Source organism: Narcine bancroftii, chromosome 14, assembly GCF_036971445.1.
Source record: "Narcine bancroftii isolate sNarBan1 chromosome 14, sNarBan1.hap1, whole genome shotgun sequence".
Taxonomy (NCBI): Eukaryota; Metazoa; Chordata; class Chondrichthyes; order Torpediniformes; family Narcinidae; genus Narcine; species Narcine bancroftii.
The window spans coordinates 13,706,371-13,721,303 of record NC_091482.1 but is presented as its reverse complement, the minus strand read 5'-3'; the positions used below and the strand labels follow the sequence as shown (position 1 = coordinate 13,721,303).

The 14,933-nt window shown below is 41.1% G+C and overlaps 1 protein-coding gene across 5 annotated transcripts in view; it reads right to left on the bottom strand.

The window, feature by feature from the left end:
• LOC138749241 (EF-hand calcium-binding domain-containing protein 5-like) overlaps positions 1 to 14,933 on the bottom strand; it is a 128,939-nt gene that overhangs the window by 66,149 nt on the left and 47,857 nt on the right. For all 5 annotated transcript variants that reach the window (XM_069910364.1, XM_069910367.1, XM_069910366.1 and 2 more), the window contains exon 6: positions 927 to 1,082. In XM_069910364.1, the coding sequence (XP_069766465.1) occupies positions 927 to 1,082 (156 nt within the window). The remainder of the gene's footprint in view (positions 1 to 926; positions 1,083 to 14,933) is intronic.

The following is a 14,933-nucleotide window of genomic DNA, read 5'->3' as shown; positions in this document are numbered from 1 at the left end:
AGAGGGATTTGGCCAAATGGAATCAAGTGGGACTCGTGTGAGTGGGACATTTTGGGTGGCATGGAGAAGGAGGGCCTGTTTCCATGCTGTATCACTATCTAGCCTATGACTATTCATAGAAATAATTGATACCTTGTTACTGTCAAAGTCCCTTGTAAACTTTCAGCAAGAATGGATGGGTCTAATTTATCCATTATAGATTATAGATTGCTGGAGATGCTACAACTCCACCAGGCCTTTTCTTTGCTGCAGTGCCATGGGTGAACAGGTCCCCACCAATATCAAGACGAGGAGATTACAAAACAGACGCTGAGAGATGAATGCTTGGGCTGGAGGTGTATCAAAGTAGGGGAATATTAGAAAACAGCAAGAATATTTAGAGAAATGAATGTTCACAGACCTGACTGTTCGATTAGAGCATGTTGTAATAGGGAGGAATGAGAGAATTCAAGGATTTAAACACAAGAATTAGATTCTTTTAATTTGAAGGTATTGGGGGACTGGATGTGAAGATATGGAAGGAATGAGAACCTTGATGTTCGATGACTCACTCTCCCAAAGATTTTGATCTTTTGAGGGTGGAATGACATTTTTCCAGGAAGAGGTGGAAAATGGTTTTCTGATCAATGTATGAAGGAATTTTCTACTGGAAATTAACTACCTACTGTTCCAGTCACTTACAGTAAGGAAATCAATCTCATTACAGGACTGTTTTGCTGTCAGGAATAATTTGGGTTCTGGTCAAAATTAGCTCAAAGTGGACTTTCCAGACCTCTTAATTGCTCGGCAGCTCACTTACAGGTTTGCCTGTAAGATGGAAATTTTACATCATGTCTCATCCCACTCATGACTAAGTGGAATTAATTCCACTTGCTGTAAATGTTAATATGTCATTCTCTCAGACAATGTTTACTCTAATTACTGACCTTTCCAACATCACATTCCATAAACAGTTCTGCATACTGCTGCCTCCAAAAATAATTTTGTTCTTTGTGATAGAAAAAGTCTGAGCTGTGGGAAAGATGTACGAGGAAGTCTGCAAAAGGCCCATCAGAGAATCCCTTGACATAAGAGTACATATACTGAAGGAGAAGGAACAAAAATCAATCATGATTTATTGAGATTGGCACCAGTTTTTTTAGATAAGCTACTGCCAACATCATATTGCCATCTTACTAAATCTGTCAAGGTTTCATTTTCCATTAACTTCACCAACTGGAAGAAATATCACAGCAAATAGTTGCTGATCACAAGTGTTGTATATGAGTACATAAAATCTATTTAAAGAATTATATGAAATCTGCTAAAAATTTGCTTGCTGTAGGAAATACCAGAACAATCATTATTCCATTTCTGTAGTACAACTGGAGTACTTAATCCCGGCAAAGCCTTTGCAGATTATTGTGAATTCTGGATAATGTAAGGTTGGTTCTATTGACATAACAGAAATAATGGGTTCACATATGCAAGCATGCTGATACAGATAGTGAGGGTCACATCTGTTATACATTTGCACAGTTAGGAAACTTGGGGTCATTTCAGTTCATTGATTAAAAATAACAATCCAAATTCAGATATAATCAATTCATTGGCAAGGTTCTTTTTCCATACTGCTTTTACCTAGAAAGATTGTAGATATTTTTTCATTGTGAATTCATACAGATTTTCTTTAATATCACCAAAAGACAATTTATTTATACATTTTATGACAATGTGTTCACAAGGAAAGACCATTTTGTGGTTGGCACAAGCATGTCTTCAATCAGTCCACACTGAGAACATGTTGATAAGGGTTCCATTTACTTTAACCCACTGAAGCAAAATGCCGTGCGCTATTCAGAAGAGCAAAGATTCAGTGTGTACTCCAGAATGTGAGCATCTTGTATTATCTATGGAAGATTGCTAAATGGTGATCTAATTCATAAGAAATTATATTAAGTCAGATTAGCTGCCAAGGAAAATATCAAAGATCTCATTGCACCGAATGATATGAACAAGGAACTTCCCTCACCACTAACAGCAAAAAGAGATTAATAAGTCATTCAGTCAATGTTGTGAATGCCAGGCAAAGTAACCAAGCTCATTGACTTCCATATAGATGTCAATCATTTTGTAAAATTTCTAAAATGTATGGTAAGACTCTATCAGTGGAAATTCTTAGTTATTCTTTATGGTCTGGTACTAAAGATGTCTTATAGCCCACAGTTAATGCAAAGCACCAAAATCAATCAGAATCAGAATAAGATTTTTTTGTCATGAACATGTCACAAAATTTGTTGTTTTGTGGCAGCATCACAGGGCAAACATTTATATAAACCAGCTTAAAAAATAATTAAGAATAGTGCAAAAAAAAGTCAGTGTAATGCCGTGTCTGTGGTTCAGGAATCTGATGGCAGAGGGGAGAAAGCTGTTCTTGTGCCACTGAATGGTCACCGTCAGGCTCCTTTACCTTTTCCCAATGGTGGTAGAGTGAAGAGGGCATGGCCTCAATGGTGGGGGTCCTTGAAAATAGAAGTTGCTTTCTTAGGATACCACTGTGATGTTTCTTCTAAGCAACCAGCTCTAAAAGCAGAGCACACACATGCAGACCTCATGGCAAGGCATCCATCTTGAATCAATCCAAGATGCAACATTCCCCAGATACTACACACTCCGTCTCTGTCTGATTCTTCCTGGTGTAGCACTCTTATCACTACAACCACCTCTTGTAGATGTCCTCATTGGAGTGGTTTGGTGCCTGTTGATGTCACAGGCCAAGTTAACAACCTTCTGGAGTTTTTTTCTTGTCCTGAGCATTGATACCTCAGTCCACTATCAATTAGATTCAACAGACCAGAGTTGAAATTAATAGGCTTTAGTCGCTATAAATTCACAGGCATATTTTATATGCTGATGGCTTGATTCCAAGGCAGCACTGAGGGAGGGGATTGGGCAGTACTGGATCCTGAGGGGGAGGAGTTACAGGGCCAGCCAACCAGCACCACATATTACAGTGTTCCACCACTGTGGTGATGCAACCACTACACTGGCCGCACTCCTACCAGACGACTGCAGGGTCAACCAGTGTACCTGCAGGTATGCAACCTGGGAGGCTGATCCCACCTGCTGGCAGTCAATCATCAGTCCATATAAAGACTCGAGCCGGCCCCTTCGGGAACAGTCAGACTCGTGGAGCCAGCAGTATACTGAGACTGGTGCGTACGTTTAAGCTAATTCGAGCCTGTTGTAGTCTGTGAACTTTGCATCAGAATTATTCACGCAGCAGCACTCACAACCACATTCACCCCTTCTTTTGAAACAAAATGTCAGAGTCCAATTCAGAGTCTATTTACAGGTTCTGCCTGTCCAGTGGTTTCATCCATCGAACTGACTGTTGCAGTGCCAGCTGTGGTGTAGCTGTTGGCTCCTGGGCAGTGCTCTGTGTGATGGACTGCGATTCTGATGGCTGAACAGAATAAGTTAGGGCTGGTTTGGGGTGGGGGGGATGTGGGCTGGGGTTGGGGTAGTCAACTGGTGCCAGTGCTGGGGTCAGATACCCTGGTAGTCATGGGGGAAGGGTGGGTGATGGTTGGTTCAACCGTGGCTGGTCCAGCAAGTGCCACATTTATGGGGGCTCCTCAGTCCCGGACAGAGACAGTGTCTCTCTGTCCATCCTGGTACTGCTCACAGGCATACTGAGGGTTTGCGTGGAGGAGGTGGACCTTCTTAACCAGGGGGTCTGCTTTATGGGTTTTGGTGTGGCTCTGAAGTAGCACAGGCCCTGGGGTTGTTAGCTAGTCTGTGGTACCCGATGCCAACCTCCTAGGGAAAGAATAATTTTTCGTGCGGGATCGCATTTGTTGCAGTACAGAGGAGGGACCTGATGGCATGGAGCCCCTCTGGTAGGACCTCTTGCCACTGGGAGATGGGCAGCCTTTTTAACTTGAGGGCCAGGAGGACGGCCCTCCAAATGGTTCCATTCTTCCTTTCCACCTGGCCATTCCCTCAGGGGTTATAGCTGATGGTCCTGCTCATCAGGTATTGGCACAACTCCTTGCTCATGAATGAGGAACCCTGGTCACTGTGGATGTAACTGGGGTATCCGAAGAGCATAAAGAGGTTATGCATGGATTTAATAACTGGGGTCGTGGTCATATCTGGGCAGGGGACGGCGAACAGGAATTATGAATATTCATCAACAATGTTGAGAAAATACACGTCCTGGTTCGTGGAGAGAAGGGGGCCTTTGAAGTCCATGCTTTGACATTCAAAGGGGTGAGTGGCCTTGAGTTGCTTTCTCCAGTAGGAAGAAGTGCAGCTTGCATTCCATGCAGACTGGGCATGTTGCAGGTCAACTCCTTTATATCCTCAACCGAGAATGGGAGGTTGCAGGCTCTCACAAATTGGAGAAGGCTTGCTTGCACGTTGTCACAGGTACCCCGGGACACGGCATCGGGATATGTGGGAGTGGGAGCTCCAGCAGGGGCTGCATACGCTCAGGGTCAGGCCCAATGACTCCATTCTCTACTACGCACACTAATATAGCCAGACGTGAAGTGCGGAACATGCATTTGTTCTGGTTATATGTGAGGTTTAGGACTTTAATTGTCTGGCGGAATTTTTTGCAGGTTATTATTGTGATCCTGCTGGTCATGGCCACAGATGGTCATGTTGCCCAGGTAGCGAAACGTGGCTTTCAGTTGGTGATCGACCACCATTTGGACAATCTCCCACTGGAAGATCAAAACCCAGTTTGTGACTCTAAAGGGGACCCTGAGGAAATGGTAGAGGCAGCCATCCACCTCGAATGCCATGTATGGGCTGTCCTCTAGGCAAATTTGGAGCTGGTGATAGGTCGATGGTGGAGAAAACCTGGTACTGGGCAATCTCGTTCACCATGTCAGCTATGCGCGGGTGGGGGAAGGCGTCCAGAAGGGTGCACCAGTTGATGGTCTATAACCATCCTGTGCTTCACTCTGCTCTTTACCACCCCTACCTGCAGTCTCCAAGGGCTGATGCTGGGCTCTATGATGCCCTCAGCCAGGAGTTGTTTAAATCTCAGCCTTGATAAAGGGTCAGGAGTAAGGTTTTCGAATAGTGGGGGCGGTGTAACCTGGAGGGTGGACGGACTGCAGGTCGAGAACATTGGGCGGTTTTTGGGGGGACGGGTGGGTAGTTTAAAAGTTGGTTATTACGGACTGTGAGGGAAGGGTGGGGGCTGTCATATTCCATCAGAACACTTTTAATTGGCACTGAAAGTCCAGCCCCAATATGACCAGTGCATAGGGCTGTGGCATAATGAGCCCTTTAAAATTCTTGCATTTGGTGCCACCCACGGTTAACATTACTGTGCAGCTACTTCAGATTTCAGTCGAGTGGGACTTGGAGGCCAACAAGATTTTACACTGGGCTGGGGTCACTCTGAGGGTGCAGCGCTGTACAGTGCCTGGATGCATAAAGCTTTTGGTGCTTCCTGTGTCAAACAAGCAGTTTGTAATGCAGCTGTTTACCTCGACGTCCTTGGTGGACCTTGTTAATTGATGTGGGCTGCTCTGGTCCAGAATGATAGACACCAGTGTCAGCTCATTGTCTGACTCACTGCTGCTGTATGTATGCGTTGGTGACCTGAAAGATGTCTGCCCCATAGATGCCTGACCCAAGGTTCACACGTGGTCGCCGGTGGAAGTGAAGACAGAAGTGACGCCAACCTGGGCCATTGTTCCCAGGTTCCCACCACGCTGTTCTCCGTGAACGGTAGTGGAGCTGGAAATTATGGCGATGGCTGCTGTCTGCATGCGGCCCTGCAAGCCAAGATCTGGACCTACTTACACTTGCGTAGTGTCCTTTTCTTTTGCAGCTGGAGCAGGCCGCACTTCTGGCAGGACAGCTCCCACAGGTGTTTCGTCTGGCTGCAGTAATAGCACTTTGTGTGCTCGGCAATATCGGCTGCTGTTTGGGACCCCACGTCCCAAGATGGCAACTGCATTGCTGGAGGAGTAAGCTTCTGCATTCCGTTGTGCTATCACTAATGATTTGGCGAGATTGACCACATCCTGCAGGGTCTGATCGCCCTTTTCCAGGAGCCTTTGTCTGATAATGGTCAGACCTGAAGCCGGTCATACATGTGTTTCTGATCAGCTCCTCCTGGTAGATGGCTGCCATAATATCAATGCAGCCACAATCTCACCCCAGCTCCCGCAAGGCCCGAATGTATTCATCAACAGTCTCACTAGGTCCTTGTCGGCATCTACCCAGGAGATAACTGGCCTAGATTACGTTTCTCGGGGCCTGGTACCATTTTTGCAGGAGCCCCATACTGACTGAGTAAGTCTCACAGTTTCTAATCATCTGTAAAATGCGGTGGCCAACCTGTGCAAACACCAGTTCTCTTGTTGACTTCTTCCCGAATATCATGTCGCCTCATAAAGGCGTTCAGGCAGTGTGGCCATTGATCAAATTTTACGGAGGCCTCTGGATCCTCAGGGTTGGTGTCCAGCTTCTCCACTTGAATAGCCTTGTCCATGGCATGAAAATTATAGCAAATAAATCGTAGCGCTATCAATTAGACCCAACAGACCGGAAGTCAAGATTAATAGGGTTTAATCGCTATAAACTCAACAGGCACATCTTAAATGCTGTTGGCCTGATTCCCCTCCTGAGGGAGGAGATTGGGCAATACCACCTTTATTGGGCGATACCACCTGAGGGGAGGAGTTACAGTATTAGGAGCAGGCCAACCAGTTCGATGCGTGTATTACAGTGTTCCACCACAACCTCTATACCAGACAGTGATGCAACCAGATAGAATGCCCTCTATGGTATATCTGTAAAGGTTTTCGAGAGTTTTTGTGACATATCGAATCTCCTCAAACTCCTCACAAAGTATAGCCATTTGTAGAGCCTTTTTGTGATTGCATCGACATGGAGGCTTCAGGACAGATCCTCAGAGATGTTGACACCCAGGAATTTGAAATCCTCTACCATGTAACAAAATATCCCTTCACATTAAACATCAAAAACATATATTTTACATAGAATAGAATCAATAAATGTCAGAAATTAATGTTTACTCTAATACACTGTAAACAAATAGATTATTTTAATTCATTCATTTGTGGAATGTGGAGATTGGTGGCAAATGCAACATTCATTATCCATATTCGATTGCTTTGAATTCAACAGCTTGATAGATCACTTCAGAAAGCATGAAAAGCAATTAACATTACCATGGCCTTGATGTTACAAATCATCCAAACCGAGTAAGAAAGGCGTATTTTGTTTCCTGGACAAAGTTAGTGAGCTAGTTGGACTTTGACAATAAACCAATAGCTATATGGTCATCACTTCTGATACTACAAGAGTTATTTATTTCAGACGCAAATCTTGAATTCAAACACTCCAGCTGTAATGGTAGGGCATGAGCTTGATTCTCCAGACCATATGACCAGGCATCTGGATATTGGCCCAATAACCTAACGATACTGATGCAAGCATGAAATATTTTTAAAAACTCTGTTTCTACACCATTTTAGGAATGTATCTGGAATGCCTCATAACAATATTATCCATTGTATGTCATAAAAGCCAAATTCTATTTGAGAGTGGGTGGAGGGCGAAGAGGCTGGAGGATGGTTGGTATTCATGGTGCACCTGTGGGTTTTCTCATCTAATGACCTGCATCACAAGAGTTGGATTCTAACTCGACATTGGATGATAATCAATAGACAGCCTGTTTTATTTGTCACAGAGATTTTATTTGGATGACTTCTTTCAAAAAAATTAAAACTGGGAGAGGTTTGAACTAATCAGTTAAATTCACTAATTCTGTGATCAAGGTATCAAGTTTGTTACCAGAACTTCTTTCTTCATTCCTTCAGTTACTGCTCTAATTGTTCACTCATTACTCTCATAAGAACTATTGGCATCACTCGTGAGGTGCAGAGGGTGCGGGCTGCACCATGTGACACTATCAGAGGGGGTGCTACTAAAATAACTGTCTATATAATTTTTGTGTGGTGTTTTAGCAGAAATTTATTATTTTTTTATAAAAATATCCCTGTAGTTATAACAGCAAAAACATTTTTCGTAAGCCCAGTTTACATGTATCACTATATCTAGAGGGCTAAAACTCTACAATAATGTACTTTTGGAATCTTCAAATGCTCCAATCAGAGCTGACATTAATACTCAATTACAATGATGCTTTGAATCACGTATTTCGCCTGCATGCACTAACAAGCACACACTGTTGTTTTTGTTGCTGCTAGTGTTTTTATAGTTGCTACTTCTTTCAAATTTTCTGGGTTTTTTTAGCTACATTGGTATTTGTGAAGCTGTATCAATAACTTTTCTGCGAATGAAGTAATAATTATAGGAAAAAAGGCTTCCATTCAGTTACTAATTTAAAGGTGTAATTTTAATTTTGATAGTTGTTTATCTCACTTCTGTTGCCATCACGTTCAATGATATACGGGAATTACGATTTACAAGGAACATTAGTACAAAAAACATTACTAGGGATTCTGCATGGTCTGGTACGGGAGGAGGTCTTGGTTGGGGAAGAGGTGGAACCATGAGTTACCACACTGGGTGACACCAACCCAAGTGACACCACTGATAGAACATAAGAAATAGGAGCAGGAGTAGGCCACCCGGGCTGTTGAGTCTGTTCCAACACTCAATGAGATCATGGCTGATCTGATGAAATTTTTCCAACTTTTTGTTTGAGCAGCTTCTTCCAAAGAAAATGAACTAGATGTTTAATTGTAAATTGTTTGGGAGCATGAAGAACAAGTAAAGGCCATCATATGGACAGAAGTTCGCTCTCTTCTGTTTGATGCATTTAATAAATCATCCTGTCATATTTTAAATTTTTCTACTATGGTCAATCACTGTAAACAAAAATTACGCATTTCTTTTAAGTTAGTGTAGTGGTTAGCACAAGGCTATTATAGCACCAGCGACCCGGGTTCAAAACCAATGGTGTCTATGAAGAGTTTGCACACTCTTCCTGTGTCTGTGGGGGTTTCCCCAGGTGCTCTGGTTTCCTCCCATGTTCCAAAAATGTACAAGGTTAGGAGGTTAATTGGTCACATGTGTGAGGAAGGGTGGCACAAGCTCGTCAGCCCGAAGAGCTGATATGCTGTCTCTTTAAATTTAAAAAAAAATTAAGAAAGTCACTCTCACCTTGAATCTCAGCAACATAAATTTATCTCTGGCCACAAACATTCGATAATCAATTTAAATTCTTTTCTGTCAAAATTTATACCATGTAAAGTCTTGGGAACAGTTTTGTAGTGTTTTTCCAGCATTTTTCATGGCTTACATAATGGAGTAATAAATATTTCTGACGGAACATAATTTTATCAGCTGCCAACTATATCTTTAGATTTGAAACTGCAGAACAAATACACATTTTTTTCTGCTCAATTGAAGTTTGGAAGAAATATTCCCATAACATTGCACCTGTCCACCCCCCATCACTTTCCTTCTAAGATTTCTTATCATCATATTTTTTCATCTGCATGTCAAATGGCAGCGAGGGAACTTCAGATTCAGAATCAGGAATTATTGTCATGAACAAATCACAAAATTCATGAAGTTTTGCGGCAGCATCTTAGTGCAAACGTACACATTATAATCATCTTACGACATTACTATTAAAAAATAACAATAATAGTGGACAAAAAGTAAGGCAGTGTCTTTGGTTCATTGATTATTTGGGATTATACAGGGAAGAAGCTGTCATTGTGCCGCTGAGTGCTCATCTTTAGGCTCCTGTACCTTTATCCTAATGGTAGCAGAGTGAAGAGGGCATGGCCTGGGTGGTGGGGGTCTTTGAGGATAGAGGCTGCTTTTTAAAGACACACCCCATCGAGATGTCCTCGATGGAGTGAAGTCTGGTACCTGTGATGACGCAGGCCGAGTTAACAACCCTCTGGAGTTTATTCTTGTCCTGAGAGTTGGCGCTTCCATACCAAGCAGTGATGCAGCCAGCCAGAATCCTCTCCATGCTACACCTGTAGAGGTTTATGAGAGTCCTTGGTGACATACCAAATCTCCTGAGACACGTCACAAAGCATAGCCACTGGCAAGCCTTCTTGCGATTGGATCAATGTGGAGGCTTCAGGACAGATCCTCAGAGATAGTGACACCCAGGAATTTGAAGTTCTTGACCCTCTCCACTACTGAGCCCTCGATGAGGCCATATTCCCCTGACTTCCTCCTGAAGTCCACAATCATCTTGGTTTTGCTGATGTTGAGTGCAAGGTTGTTGTTGTTACACCATTCAATGAGCTGATCTATCTCCCTCCTGTACGCTTTCTCATTGCTATTTGTGATTCTGCGTTTGCGAGTCTCTGTGCTATGACAAAACAGCTTGATGTTGAGGAAGAAAGATGAGCAAGCTCCGTGCCAGAAAACCTTACCCTGGCCTTGAGCAGAGGCTGACCTCAATCAGTCCATCCATTTGTTTATCTCAATGATACTGAGACTACAATATCCTTCAAAATAGGATTGAGATTTAGAGTCATGGAATTTTACAGCATTGTCTTCAGCTCTGATCTCCTTACTTGACAAAGGATCTACTGGCTTTGGAGGCAGTGCAGGGGTGTAAGTCTAGAAAAGTAAGTCAAAATTATGTTGAAGGTGTAAGAGAGTGAAAATGGACTATGGGAAAATAGTTGTATATGTCCAACAAGTCCGAGACAGAGGGTTAATGGATCTTCTGCACTACATTATTCTATGATATTGTTTCATTAAAACCGGCACAAGATTGTATCAAAGTAAAACCGCAATGCTGGAGAAACAGTAGGTCAAACTGTGTACTTTATATAGCGAACATAAAAGATACATAACCAACATTTCAGACTTGAGCCCTTCATCAGGGTATCCTTTCATCATGTGTCTGTATCTTTGCAATATGAAGGACACTGAGTTTCTCCTACATTGTGCTTCTACTTTAATCACGGTGTCTGCAGACTTTCGTGTTAATACTCCACAAGTCTGTATCACTTTCATTCCCAACAATTACTTCATCCTTTGGGAGCCTGGTTATTTCCTGCGATTAATAGTTCCAATGACTCTTTCCTAATAATCCTACTTCATTAATGGGATGCAAATTAAACTCTTTCCATAGCTATTGTGCAGAGGTTTAGCTTGTTCATCTGTTTATTAATTAGTTTGAATACTAAGTGATCCAGCTGTTCAGCAAGTCAGTTTTATTGAAACTTCTAGAAATTCTTGTCACGAAAAATGGAAATGTATATACAACTAATATACACTCCCATTAATTAAATATCCGCGATCAAGTTTGTATCCAGCTATAAACTATAGTTACAGGTTAATTAATTGTTCTTATTGGCTAAATCATTCTCATGACTAATGAAATCAATATGTTTTTTAATGCATCTTTATTCTTTGTTTGTCTCTATTCCTCACTTATGTGTCATAAGTTTACATTTTGAAACATATGATGAGTGGCTTTACCACAGGGTACACAGCACCAGTGTCACATGAAATTTTTTCCTGCATAATACACATTCTGTTCATTCAGTGGGTTAAAACCCTGGATCTTACCTGACAAACTGTTTGACTACAGGTTCAAGGAGGTGGCTGTAACAGCATAACCATATTTTCCCAGAATTATTCAAGTTGTTTCTTCATACATTTTGAAAACTTAAAATTATTTCTGAGCTTTCAAAACAACATTTAATTTATAGTTTCATGTTGAGTTTCAGAAATAAACAGTTTATTAAATGTTTGTTTTGAAAGCTCAGAATAATTTTAAGTTTTCAACAGTCTCCACATGTATGAAGAAACAACTTCAATAAATATGGTTATGCTGTTACAAGAAGCCTAAAACAACAAGAATTTTCTTTTCATTGGTGCATTTACTATAGGTTTGATGCAGCTTCACAGGAAAATAATTTGTTATCAAGTCACATGAATAGTGCAGACAATGCAACTGCTTAGACAAAAAAAATGATTTTAAGAAGGAAAATAAAGGTGGGTAGGTATAAATTTGTAGCTGAAGGAGACTGAACACTTGTTACATGATGCAGGACTACTGAGAATATTTTATTGGTATAGTTCTACCAGTCAAAATCACTCCTTTCCCAAACTTACTTAAGCCAGATGCAGAGTTTATCTTGCTGCTCAGAGCATTCTGGGTAAAGCAATGAGTCCATTACTATTGTAGGTACTCAAATGATACAATGGAAAAGTCTTGCACCAAAAACACCCTTAGACATCTTTAACAGACAGCAGAAGTTTATGACCAGCTTTGCTGGCTGTCAAAGCTTTCAGGACTTTACATGTTTTGGAATGTTCCACACAAATGCACTGCATTCCATTCTGCTCACACAACAAGATACAACACATACTTTCACTTCCTGTCTCCATTTAACCAGTTCATGCTTTGCAAATGCAATAATTGTGTTTCATTAAGATATTAAAAGTAAGTGCAGGGACAATGTTAAAAGTTAAACAGAGGAACCAAGAAATTATAGGATTTCTCGATAGACCTGCATTTTATGTACTAGCTGCTGAATCTAGATCTTGATTATGTGATGCATTTTTTTTCTGTTGAGAAGCACATATAATTTTCCAGATGTACGGTATTTGACAACAGAGCTAAGTACTTTCTTGTCAGATATTACATGGGTTACTTGTTGGGTTAATACATCGGGAACCATAAAAAAATCCCCAAAGTGTTAATATCACTTATGTTGTTGTAATATTTGTGTTGCCTCCATCATTCACCTGTTTTCTTTCTCATCGAGTTGTACCAATATCTTTACAAAGAATGTTGTGCGAAAGATTTATTGGGAATTGAATGAAGCAAAGGAAACATCTTAGTATTGAAATGTCTCAGCAATCAGAAACACAAATACAAAGTTATCGATCTGAGTCAAGGCTGGATTTATACTCAGATCATTGGAGGGAGAGCACTGTTGGAATATTTAACATCTTCAGGTCAATAAAGGCTTTTTTTAGGACAAAATATAATGAACATAACGACATTCTCATATTCTAGTAGACTTTGCAAATGTAGAAGAATTGTTGATATGAGGTTTTTACAGCTTTAAGCAGTGATTTCCCATTTTCAAAGTTGATCTGAAGGCTGTAATCACTGTGGCTTGCAGCTTAACCCAATAGTGCTACAAACAGAGAACTACCTAACTGCTAAGTGTGGCTTGTATTCCAGTAGAACTTCTCTGTCTGGCTAAACAGTGACCATGCTCCAGAGTAAAGGTTCAAGCACAAGGCTAGGAGAGATTCCTGTATCTGTCCCAACTCCCAGGATCAACCTTGGCTGAGTTTGAGAGAGTGGTGATGTCATGTGCCATGCAATTAAGGTGCCAAATTTAAGAGAGGAGGGCATGGTACTGACAATTTGCCACATCACCTAACTTAAGAAAGTTTCAAGGACTAATTGTTTTTTTACACAACATTATTTTACACATTCCCCCTTGTAATTCATTCACCCCAGTGGTGAATCTCTGGAATACCCTTCCCCAAGCGAGGCAGAGAGCATCACTGGAGTCTCCTTTCCTCACAATGACATGATCAAGGGAGATCGTTGTCTGAAAAGACCATGCAAAATCATTGTGGACCCCTTCCACCCTACCTGCACAAAGCATCTTTCAGCTGCTCCCATTGGGAAAGAGATACAGGAGTATCAGCCAACACCACCAGGCTGAGGAACAGCGTCTTCCCATTGAAATGAGAATGCTGAATGACCACAGGAACAGCTCACACTAACCATCTGAGATTCTCATTTGTACAAAACAATATTTATTTATTTAGGTGAATACATAAAATACATGTCCTGCGCATGTATTGTTTGTCTGTTGTGTCTAGTTGTGTGTCAGCATGTTTTGCACCGAGGACCAGAGAATGCTGTTTTGTTGGGTTGTCCTTATACAATCAGATGACAATAAACTTGATTTGAGCCTAGTGCAGGCCAGATCTTTCAATGTTCTTCAGGTGCAATGAGATAAATATTTGAATAATTGAGGACTATGGGGCAACTGGCACAGAAGAGGAGCTGAAGCCAGCAAAGATCAGTCATAATCAATATTGAATTGGAGGGCAGGCCTGAGGGGCCATTTGGCTACTCTTGTTCCTATTAGGTAAAGAATAAAATAACTCAAGCGAAATAAGTTTATTTATATGTGCATTTTGGAAGTTGATGATATTATTTGATCCTAACCCAATTCTAATAAAAGGTGTTACAGATTTCCTGACAGGCAAATTGGAATAAGATCCATAAGAAGAGAAAGTAATTATTGCTTCCCTTTTTTGTGTTGCCATGAGCAACAGAACTGCTCATTTGAGACCTAAAAAGAAAATCTAGACCTCCCTAAAGCTGGATTCATCCATTTTCTCCATAGCATTGCTGGAACTCCTGCGATGTTATTTAGAGGTTTCTCCCATCACCTCCACATCCAGTCTGTGCAACATTCACCATCCAGCTATGGTCCCCTAGGGACACTCCTTGCTAAGAGCAGCCAAATCAAGCCTGGAAATTCTCAACTGAATGTAAAAATAATAAATAAGTTCCAACATGAAACTTGCTTAAGAAATCAAAGGCAGATGGGAATTATAATCATGAGAAACAAATCATATTCTATTAGAGGCAGTATTAGAGTAGCAGATATGGCATAATTCAACAGTGAAGACAAATATAATGGATGGTGATGGTTGTGGCGCCAGAAAAACCAAACCAGCCCTTTTGCTTTAATGATTAATATCTGCTCTATTCAGCACTTACTGGGTACAATGATATTAATGAGATTCAGACATATTGATTGTTCCATAACAAATTAAACATACTGCTCTTACCAATATTGAATCAGATTGAATCATTTAAGACTCACCATATCATAAAATAACCTTATAATCTTGCATATTCTAAGATCCTTTATACACTAAATTAAATTAAATATAAT